General features: G+C 43.0%; 1 protein-coding gene across 1 annotated transcript in view; it reads left to right on the top strand.

Annotated features, from left to right (window-relative positions):
* Window positions 1–221: 221 nt before the first annotated feature.
* The window catches only part of ENTPD3 (ectonucleoside triphosphate diphosphohydrolase 3), a 35,742-nt gene continuing 25,129 nt past the window's right edge, over window positions 222–10,834 (top strand). The window contains exons 1-3 of the mRNA XM_081286521.1: window positions 222–365; window positions 1,182–1,234; window positions 4,145–4,272. Coding sequence (XP_081142647.1) covers window positions 1,195–1,234; window positions 4,145–4,272 — 168 coding nt within the window. The 5' untranslated portion in view covers window positions 222–365; window positions 1,182–1,194. The remainder of the gene's footprint in view (window positions 366–1,181; window positions 1,235–4,144; window positions 4,273–10,834) is intronic.

Genomic DNA, 10,834 nt, shown 5'->3' with positions numbered 1-10,834 from the left:
CGAGGGATCTAGGACAAAGTCTGGCCGCTTCCCCTTCTACTTTGGGTTGAGGTGATACAGAGAGAACTACAAGAGGGAAGGTGAAGTGCTATTTGGCTACAACTTGGCGAGGGACTGTGGGCCCCTGGAGCAGGCAGGGACTGGCTTCAACCACTAGGCGCTCACCCTCTCCCTTCCGCTTCCACCGAAGGCTGGGGCGACCGCCAGTGGAATAGAGAAGGTGAAGAGGTTCTCGGCTTTGACACCGCTGAGGGGGCGGTCCCGAGCGGAGGCTGCGCCACCCCCGCGCCACCTCGCCCCGCCTCCCCGACGCCTCCGCCAATACTTCCAGCGCCTGTCGCCTTTCTGGAACCAGCAGCGCACAGGTAAAGTCAGGGGACCTGGCACCCGAGCCGCGGAGGAGGGAAGAACGGGTGGCTCCCTCCCAGGGTGAGAACTGGGAGGGCAAGAACCGAAATCAGATTCCCGCAGAGGGCCGCAGGGCGCGAGCCCCAGATCCTCGGGCGGCGGGGGGTGGTCCCTGCCCTGCCCGCGAGCTGCGGACGCGTCTTTAACCGAGCGCCCCAACCGAGCGCGAGATGCGCTGGGCGCTTAGATGCCCACAGCTCTGTGGAGACGCAATCCAGAGTGACCCCCCCACACACTCCCCGGACCTGGGGGCGCTGGAGGCCAGGGCCTGGCATCCTCTGGCAACCATCTCCAGCCGGCAACTCTAGGTACCCCTGCCCGGTCTTTAAGGGGCGACTCCGGGCTCGTGGGCCCCGGACACGCACAAACATAAACCTGCCTTGCTGTTGTGCTTGAAAGCAAAGCCTTGCCGCAGCCTCATGAATGTTCATAATAGGAGGAAGGTTTTTCTGCCTGGGTGGTGTGTACAGGTGGAACAATCTGCAGGGGGATTAAAAAAAAAAAAAAAAGGACTTTTAATTTTCAAAAATTGTTTGCAGTTTAAAGTTTCAGCAGAGCCATCCTTCTTTGCCTTGCATGGGGCGGGGGACGCTAGAATTAAGTTCTAGCTTTGGGTCTATCTTGAAAGTTCTGGGTTTAAGCTCATGGTCCTGGATGACGTCTTGATTTGGAGGAAATGAAATGGGTATGTGTTTCAATGGGTGCACGTTTTTTTTGAACTTCTGGAGCCAGGTCCATACACGTGTTGTCATCCTGTGTTCTCTCACCTGCAGCTGGGAAGAAAAGATGTTTTCTGTCGTGACCCGCCAACCGTGTGAGCAAGCAGGTTCGTGTCCCTCAGTAGGCAGCAAGCATGGTTTTGTCAAATCAGGAGTGCCCCAGCTTCAGCTCCGTTTTACCTTCAAGTCCCCTGCCACTGACTGTTTAACCTCATGGGTTTGAAATTCGATTGCTCACCCAGGTTTTGCCATTGGCGTTTCTCAGGTAAAGAAAAGTAATGCTTTTCATCAAAGCCGCACAAAACAAGGACTAACATGCATGTTTCGCTTAAATGGTTTTTCCGGTTTGTATAATCCATTAATTTGGCCTTTGTGGTTTCCCTGACCCAGCTGTGTGTAAATATTGTGCTTGAGAATATTGTTAATTTTGTGATGAATTGTAATGTACTCAAATCTTTCCGGTATTTCCATCCAAATGTTGTCGCTGGCACAGTGCCTACAATAGCCTCCACCCCACCGTGGGTCAGTATTGGGGTTGATCCTGCAGACACAAGTACGGAGTGTTTTCTCTCCCCAATGCACACTTCCAAGTTGCCTTGCCTGCCTCTGCAGCACTTTTTAGAATTGCTCATGTGGAAGCTCAGAAGGCTCTGGCCTCCCCATGGTCAGGTAGACACCTTGCAATTACAGTGTTTGTCCAACCCTAATGACAGCACAGCTCTAGGCTGCATTTCTTAAATGAGTGAGACCTAGCCTAGTCCATTTTGCGTTGTAACAAGCTTTTCTGCTGGGGCAAGGGTTTGCTTAAAGTAATCATAGCTTTTTACTTGAAAACTGCTGAAGCACAGAGGATTTAGGAGGCCAGCCCCGTGGCTGTGGTCAGGAGACTGCTTACATATCTCATCCCCCTCCCCCTTTGAAAGACATTCTTTAGTCATGTCTTCAACTGGGTATTCCTGTCTTCCAAGTGAATATGATTTTAGGAGATAAAGACCATTTATATGTATTGTTTTTTTTTTCTTTTTGTAAAGGGAAATTTGTACTTAAGAAGCTGGTTTATTTTGATTTCCAGGTTTTCCCCAAAACACTTTGAAATGTTAACGCACATACTTTAACATCCCACACACAGACTGATCTGTTACATGCCTTCCAAAGTACAAGCTTAACTTGGCAGATTAAAACTATACCATGTCTTGTTGGGGGGAAAAAATCCCTTAAACCTCTATTACTGACTCCAATGTGAAACTGTTGAAATCTGATGCAGATGTTCGTCTCTGGATTAACTGGTTACTGGCTGGGTCCTGTACTTTCTCTGGAACGACAGAGGAGTGATCTAGAACCCCTTCTGATGCTCTGAAGGTCAGCCCACAGAAGTTGGCTTCCCTCCAGTTGCTATTACAAATGATTCTGCAGTGAGAAGCTTTACGCAAAGTCATTTTATACACGTGGAGCTAGTTATGTGGGATAGATTCCCAGGAGTGAGATTTTGAGTCAGATGGTATGCTCATTTGCAATTTGGTCAATACTGACAAATTGCCCTCCCTCTGGTTTACACTCCCAATGGCAAGGTAGGAGACTAAAAATGCAGGAGTGACTACCTTTAACATCAGGAAATGTCTGTGACTGCCTCTATACTATAGGGGAAACAGGGCTATTCTGAGCCATTGAGACCTGCTGCATGACTGCCCTCCCCAAGTAGTGAGTGTTGTGATGCAATTGGATATTGGAGCTGTATCTAATTCTATTATGACGACACATACAGGCCCTTGTTTATTTCCACGAAAGATGTCTCCTAGAAACAAAGAAACAGTAAAGCATAGGTTATGATGGTCCTAAGAGTAAATGTTCTGGAATAAGGCAGGATTTACCCCTCTGCCTTTCAAGAAAACTTTCTTCAGTGATAGAACTGCTCTGGATCTTCTCTGGCCAATATGGGGGTCACAAGGTCACATGTGGTTATTGAATACTCGAGATGTGACTAGGGAGATTGACAAAATAAATATTTTATTTTAACTAATTTACATTTAAATAGACAATCGGTAATAGACATATTAGGATTCTCTGAATCCAGTGATCTTTCTGTTCTGCTAGTGTTTATTATATTTCAGCCATTTAATATTTATGCTTTAATAATTCAATCAAGATTTTTACTTAGTCAATCATTTTAGTTGACTCTTTTACCTTTTTTTAAAAAATTGGTATAATTTATATGCAGTGAAATGGATAAATCCTAAATTTTACCTCTGAATTGGGTATTCTTGCCTTCTGAGAGTATGTTTTAGGAGAGGGAGGATGATTTATAAGAATCTTTTTTTTAAAGGGAAATTGTACCTAAGAAGATGTTTTACTTTGATTTTCAAGTTTCCCCAGAGGACTTTGAAAGGCTTGATGAGTTTTGACAAATGCACACACCAGTATACCCCTATAGTCTTTTTAATATTGAAAGTATTTCCATCACCCTTGGAAAGTGCCCACATGCTACTTCCCAGTGAATGCCTTCAGGCAATCATTGTTTTGATTCCTGTCACCCTCTTGCTCTTGAACTTCACATAAATGAAATCATTTTTATTTACAAATTTCCATACAGTACTAACTTCTTTTACCTGAGAGTATTTTAAAATAAAATATCATCTCATCTGCTTTAATAGAAGATCCATGTGTTTTAAATCTGTTTTTAAAAATTTTACCTCAAAATAAAATCAAATATTAAAAATAATAATAATAATAAATGTTATCTCAAATGTCTCAGGGGTGATCAGTAACATGCATAATACATTTTTAGAAATACTAGAAAGCTAGATTGTGCACACACTCCCTGCAAACACTGTGTTAGTCTGCAATTTGGAAGGGAAGAATAAATGGGTATTGAAGCCAAGTTGCTACTCCATCTTAAAATCATGGGTCTCTATAAAGACAGAGGAAGTGACATGTACATGATGATGGGCCCAGTCTGTGGATTCTACAAAGACCTGGTTCCTACTTCTCACTCATGTGTCTTCTTGGTCTTCCCATTGTAGGCCTCAAGGCTCTCTCCCGAACTCCAGTCATTGTCACCTTGGTGGTCCTGCTTGTGAGCATTGTGGTGCTCGTGGCTATCACACTCATCCAGATCCGCCACCCAGAGATCCTCCCTCCAGGACTAAAGGTAAGAGCAAAGGAATTGGCATTGAAAGAAAGAAATGGGCTATGACATCAAACACCCTAAAACCATGAGTTCCAAACTGTAACCAGAAGAAAATGGTGTTAAGGCCCATGGAGAAGGTCCAGACCTGCTGGGCTTGTGATAGTTGAGGCTACAGATTCGGGGGGGGTGATACCTACTCCGAGGACTTTGTTGTCTTGCTATGACTGTAGGAACCAAAGATAACAGTTTTTAGCCAAGACCATTCAAAGGCTGTATTTGAAATAGAAATTTTTTAAAGAAACTAATTTTGCCCAGAGCGCCATGATCAGGTTTGATCTAACATTCTGAAGCTACACTTCAAAAGAATTAGACTAAAATCTCCTAAGGATCATGGCAGTTGGTTCTTTGATGGGATGTTTTACTTAAGATCTCATCCCTCGTGAATAACACGAGTAAAAAAAGGAAGAAAAATAAACCTATTCAAGTGCCCAACCATGAGAGGAAACAGATTATCTTGTTGCTCCCAACACATTAGCTAAGGCCTTCAGAAGTTGTTTTCCCAAGCTCCAGGCTTTGCCTTCTCCTAGAAAATATATAAAATTGAGACTGCAACTAAGAGTAATATTTACTCTTTATACTTCTTATCCTACTGCTCCGGTTTGGTGAGTATTTCCTCCTTATTTATCTCATTTAACCCTTGTTATAACTATAGAAGTAGACAACAATACCACTTCCCATTTTGCAAATGAGGAAACCTAGGTGTGGCCAGTGAATGGCAGGATTGGAACTGAAACCTGGACCCTTCTGTTCCCAAGGCCTCTTCACATATCTCCCACATTCCCCTGATCCTGAGTTCTGAATGAAGACCTCAGGAGGAGGGATGGACCTTTGATGGGAGCAGCACACATCCTCCTCTGAACAGGAGGGAGGGTGGAGAAGAAGGGTCCAAATGCAGGAAGGTTTAATGAATTTGGGGAGGGAAAGGAAGGCTAGGACTACCCTGACACTCCAATAACTGGAGCCCCTACTCTGGGCCCTACAATTCAGAAGAACCAGCTGTAGCTGCACTCTGGGTTTACCTCTCCTCCTGAGGGTAGTCCGAGAGGTGACTAAGAGACAGGTGTTGGCAGGGGATATAGACAGAGCAAAGACAGTGGGTTGGAACTGTCCACACACAGGTGCAAGAGTTTCTTTACTGTATGGATTTGCCACCGGTGGGAAGAGGACAGGTTTGAGGGAGAGGGGGCAGGGCAGACACCTCCATTTATAAAATGTTGACTCTGATCCTATAAATGTTAAGGATTGGTTGTTTAAAGGAGTTACCAGCTGATGGCTTTTACTTGTTCTGGGATATAAGTCCTCTGTTCATCATTCAGGGATGTGGAAAAATTGAGAAGTAAATTGAGTAATGAAAAGTACAGTCATGTACCATATGAAGTTTTGGTTAAAACAGACCATGCTGGTCCCATGAGATTCCCATAGATGAAAAATTCCTATCACTTAGTAACATTGTGGCCATTGTAATGTCACAGCACAGTTCATTAGTCATGTTTGTGGTGATGCTGGGGTCGACAAGCCCACTGCACTGCCAGTCATATAAAAGCATAGCCTATATGATTTTGCACAGTGTGTGATATTAAGTAATGATAGTAAATGCCTATGTTACTGTTTATGAGTTTTCTGTACTATATTTTTTATTCTTAGAGTGTACTCCTCTTATTATTAAAAAAAAAAAGTTAACTGTATAAAATAGCTTTAGTCAAGCCTTTCAAAGGGGATTACAGAAGGAGGTATTGTTACTGTAGGAGATGATAGCTTCATGTGTGTTGTCCTGGAAGACCTTCCAGTGGGACAAGACATGGAGGTGGGGGACGTTGATATTGATGATCCTGATCGTGTGTAGGCCTAGGCTAATGTGTGTGTTGTGTCTTGGTTTCTTTAACAAAAACACTTAAAAAGTAAAATAGGAGAACAAAAGAAGGGGAAAAAAAGCTTGTAGAAGGAGGATAGAAGAGACTATTTTTATTCAGATGTACAATGTGTTGGTGCTTTAAAATATTATTTAAGAAGAGTAAAAATGCTTTAAAATTTTTAAAGTTCATAAAGTAAAAAATTTTACAGTCATCTTAGATTAATTTATTATTGAAAACTTTAAAGAAACTTTAAAGAAAACTTTTTTGTAAGTTGAATGTAGTGTCCAATGTTCATGAAGCCTAAAGTCGTGATAAAGTCCTAAGCCTTGGCATTCACTCCCTACTCTCTGACTTACCCAGAGCAAGCTCCATTTGTGGTAAGTGCTCTATACAGGTGAACTATTTTTTATCTTTGATCCCATATTTTTTTCTGTATCTTTCCCTTTTTTTTACTTTTTTTTTTAGTTATAGTTGGACACAATGCCTTTATTTTATTTATTTATTTTTATGTGGTGCTGAGGATCGAACTCAGTGCCTCCAGTGTGCTAGGCAAGCACGCTACCGCTAAGCCACAACCCCAACCCATTTTCTGTATCTTTTCTATGCTTAGGATGTGCAAATGCTTACTGTTGTGTTGCAAGGGCTTGTGGTATTCAGTATGGTGACCTGCTATACAGGCTTGAAGCCTAGAATCAATAGTCTACACCACATAGTCTAGGTGTGTAGTAGGCTATCCTTCTAGGTCTGCTAAGTACACTGCATGATGTCCCCACTGTGATAAAATTGCCAAACAGTGCACTTCTCAGGGGAAATCCCTGTCATTAAGCAGCACATGACTATAAATTCCAGGCATTGTTGAGGGCTCCATTAGAGGAGAGGGCCACACACGATTCATGCTACTCTCCAAGGTTGGGTTCCCCTAGTCAAGATGCAAGTGCAAAAAGATCATCTGGGGATGATCCCAGGACACATGGGGAAGGGAACAGAGAAGTGAGGCAGATGTATGGCAGTCTATAGGGCCCAGTGATCTAGTAGGTCAGCACTGTGGTCAACTGAGGCTCAGTCCTAGCAGTATCTCAGGGAGCCCATGCATCATTCACCTCAGAGTTGTCCCATATGTTGTGACGTCAAGGCAAGCACCTCACTCCTGGTTTTCATAAAAAACACTAACTTCATCAATCATTGGATGACAAGCTGCTCCTAGGGACGTTGCTCTAGTATTTCTGTCATACTATGTGCTCAAGTAGGCTCAGGCCACTAGAGAAAGTCTTCGGGGCAGGTGCGTGATGGATGATTATTCACCTCAGCAAGATCTGAGAGGATGTGGGCAGGAAAACGTCAACACCAGGTCGATGTAAATAATAAGATTATTATCCCCAGATTTCAGATGAGAAAACAGAGAAAGAGAAAGGACAAAGGCTGAAAAATAGCAGAGCCGATATAGAAGAAGAGAACAGAAACAGTGGCCTTAAGCAAGGGTTTGAAAGGACTGGACACACCTTCCACCAACTAATTGACAGTTAAGAGAGAATTTTAAATGTCTTCAGAATCTTGCTCTCAGGCCTTGGCTCCCATTACAGGAGACAAGAAGTTGTATAATATGGGAAGATCAGCTCATAAGGTGCATTCTGCTTAAGTGGGTGGATTAAATGTGGGGAAAAAAACAGATGTTCTGGGCAGTTGAACCAGAAGCAGAACGGCAGCCTTGGCCGATCATGTTCCATATGCAGGTTTTCTCAGGGGATGGAGACTTTGGTCTCCTTGAGTTTTGCAATGTTTGCTGGGGCTGGAGGGGGGGGGGCGAAGAGTACTGTGAAGGTGATAGTAAATGAATATGGGGCTTTTTAATTGTCACATTTGTGTTTTCATGCCATGAGCCCTATTTTGCCTTTCTGTGCAACTGACAGTTGCTATGAAGGGCAGCTCCCCCACAGCCTTTGAAGGACCCTCATGATGGGGCATGTTATCTGGTTGTTAAATCTAGCCTTGACTTGCCTGACCTTGCTTGATGAAAATTTAAGGGCAGAGCAATTGAAACTCCATCAAGGGTCAGAACTGTCCTCAGTCTGAGTTACTGGTGTGACCTGCTCCACAAGATTGAAGAGTAAACATGATGCCATCGCTGTTATTTTTAGTCAGGCCCCTACCTGCTTGGTTATCATTAAGTCCAATAGCTTCCTCTTGAGGCTTCGCCCTCCCCACCCCCAATCACAGCTGTCTAAGAATCTTGGGGCTTCTTGATCCAATGACGAATACCCCAGTGCCTGTTGCCTCTTGCAGCCACATGATGTCACTGTTGAAGATGGGTCCTACACATTCTTAAGGTTTAGGGACTTTTCCCATGTGACCTGCTCAGTTCATGTGAATTCTCCACACTGGGCACAAGATTACAGACTGTTGTAGGTCACACTCCCATGTACCACCAGTATTCCCCAATGACAGCCACTGGACCAGGCTGTGAAGAAATGGGTCCCTTTTAACCCTTATCGAGCCTTGCTCAGCAGCCTGGATTTCTGATGCCGTGGGGCCCATTTTGATCTACATCTTGAAGAACAAATTGGATAATTGGTTTCTTCCTTTCTAGAAAGCCCTTGGTCCACCTCTCATCCAGCCAGTTCTGCATAACCCTAACCTAAGAGCATGCTTTTAAGAAACTTTCTATCTAAACAAAGGAAGACTACAGTGCCATAACAGTTCAGCACCTATGCCTGAACAGTCACCCCTTGAATTCCTGGGAACCCAGTGAAGGAGGCAAACCATGACTACAGATTGATCCCAGGTCTGTTCCCCTATGTCAAATAAGGAAGATGATTATACCTGCCTTATAAAGGCAATAGCACTTACTAAAGCCAATTGCAAAGTTCTTAATATATAGTAAGTGCTCAATACTGTTGATGATGATGATGATGATGATGATGATGATGATGATGATTGATGGTGGTGGTGTTGCAGTTTGAATGCAGGGCCTTGTGCAAGTGAGGCAAACACTCTACCAACCAAGTTATATCCCCATCCCTACTATTATTATTTTTATCATTTAGTAATGACAATAAGCACATCTAACAGAGCTGACCTCATGAACTTTGCTTTTGCTTTTGACAATCACAGTCTTTTTTTTTAAGTGTTTGGACCAGGGGATGCGAAACGGAAGACTTTCCTTTCAGTTAACCCATTGAGTGTGTCTTTGGATCCTTGTGCAAGCCATGCCTTTTTCTGACACCACATTAGAGGGTTACTTGTTACTTTCCATCCAAGCGTTCAATCACCTGACTAGCTGAACTGAAAAAAAAAAAAATCATTCCCATCTCCTCTCCTCCAGTGGATCCACATGACTTCCACTGATTTAGGCAAATTAGCTCTGAAGACTGGTTAAAGACTAATTTTTCCATTTTTAGAAATATCAGTGGGGGATAGATCCGTGTTAGAAATAGAGTTGGGCCTTGAGGCTGGCCCTGTCTGCATATCAGCAAGTGCTGGAGGAACAGCCACTTGAGCAGTCTCTGGCTGCTCCACCTCTTCTGCAAGCTGACCCTCAGCTAGAATGAAAACAAGAATATACACTCTTCCTTCTTTTTGCTCTTTGCCCAGAAGCTCTGGCTTCTTACACAGAGAAAAAATGCATCCATGTAAATGGTTGGAATAAATATTTGGAGCATCTTGTTTTATGGGGTCTGCAGCAGGCATGACAGGTGCTGTGGGAAGGGTAGTGATTAGGTGAGCAACAGGACGGAGGAAAGGGAGGAGGCTGAGACACTGAGGTCTGGTTCCCTTCCTACCTTCAGTTCTGATCTGCACTTTAATCTCACCGTTCAATCTCCACCTGGGACGATTATGAACAATGCTACTCTTGTCTCCACAAGGGATGTCATGTCAGGATTCCTATCAACATTCATCAGACTGAGAAGATGAGATTAAGAGGTTGCCCCAGCTCAAATACCAATGTACACAGGATTTCCTAGTTCAATACAATGGAGAAGCTGTGATTCAGAAGCTGGAGCAACTTTTAAAGAATTTGGCCCCATTCACATGAAGCAAGCATTTGTAATAGGAGAAAGTTGTCTAGAATCGGGGAATTGGGGAATTGGTTAAGTAAATTGTTCCATATCTCACAGAGGGTGTGATGAATATATTGAAATGTTGATATTAGTCTATTTTTCCTGGCAGGAAGAAATGTTCATGAAATACTGTTTAAGAACATTGCAAAAACAAAAACAAAAAACTAGAGAATGATCCTATTTGGATTTTAAAACCTAAAATCTAAACATATGTATATATATGAAGCCATATGCACAGAAGACCATTAAAAAAGGAATGTAACAGGGGTTAATCCAATAAATTAGATTTGTAAATTTGAGGAGCATATTTTCTTTGTTTTTGTTTTTTGCTTTGTTATTTTATTTATTTTACTTGCCTGGCTTTTCTATATATGATAAGAGCCTGTTTCATTGAGCAGCCACTAAGCATTAGGCAAATGGTCTTCTATTTATTTCTAAAAGTAAAGCATTTAAAGACGAGAGAACTCAAGAGAGGCTGGGCATCTTATTCAGCATTAATTGAGAATCTGATTCAGCATGCCTTCATACCAAACTCTGTCTTTTTCCTGCTACCCACCTGCTCACTGGTGTTTAAGTCTCCCTGGGGGACTCGCAAGATGGCCAACATTGAGAACC

This window comes from Spermophilus citellus, assembly GCF_964194105.1.
Source record: "Spermophilus citellus genome assembly, chromosome: 3".
Taxonomy (NCBI): Eukaryota; Metazoa; Chordata; class Mammalia; order Rodentia; family Sciuridae; genus Spermophilus; species Spermophilus citellus.
Note: the sequence above shows the minus strand (reverse complement) of the source record. Positions and strands in the feature narration are given on the sequence as shown.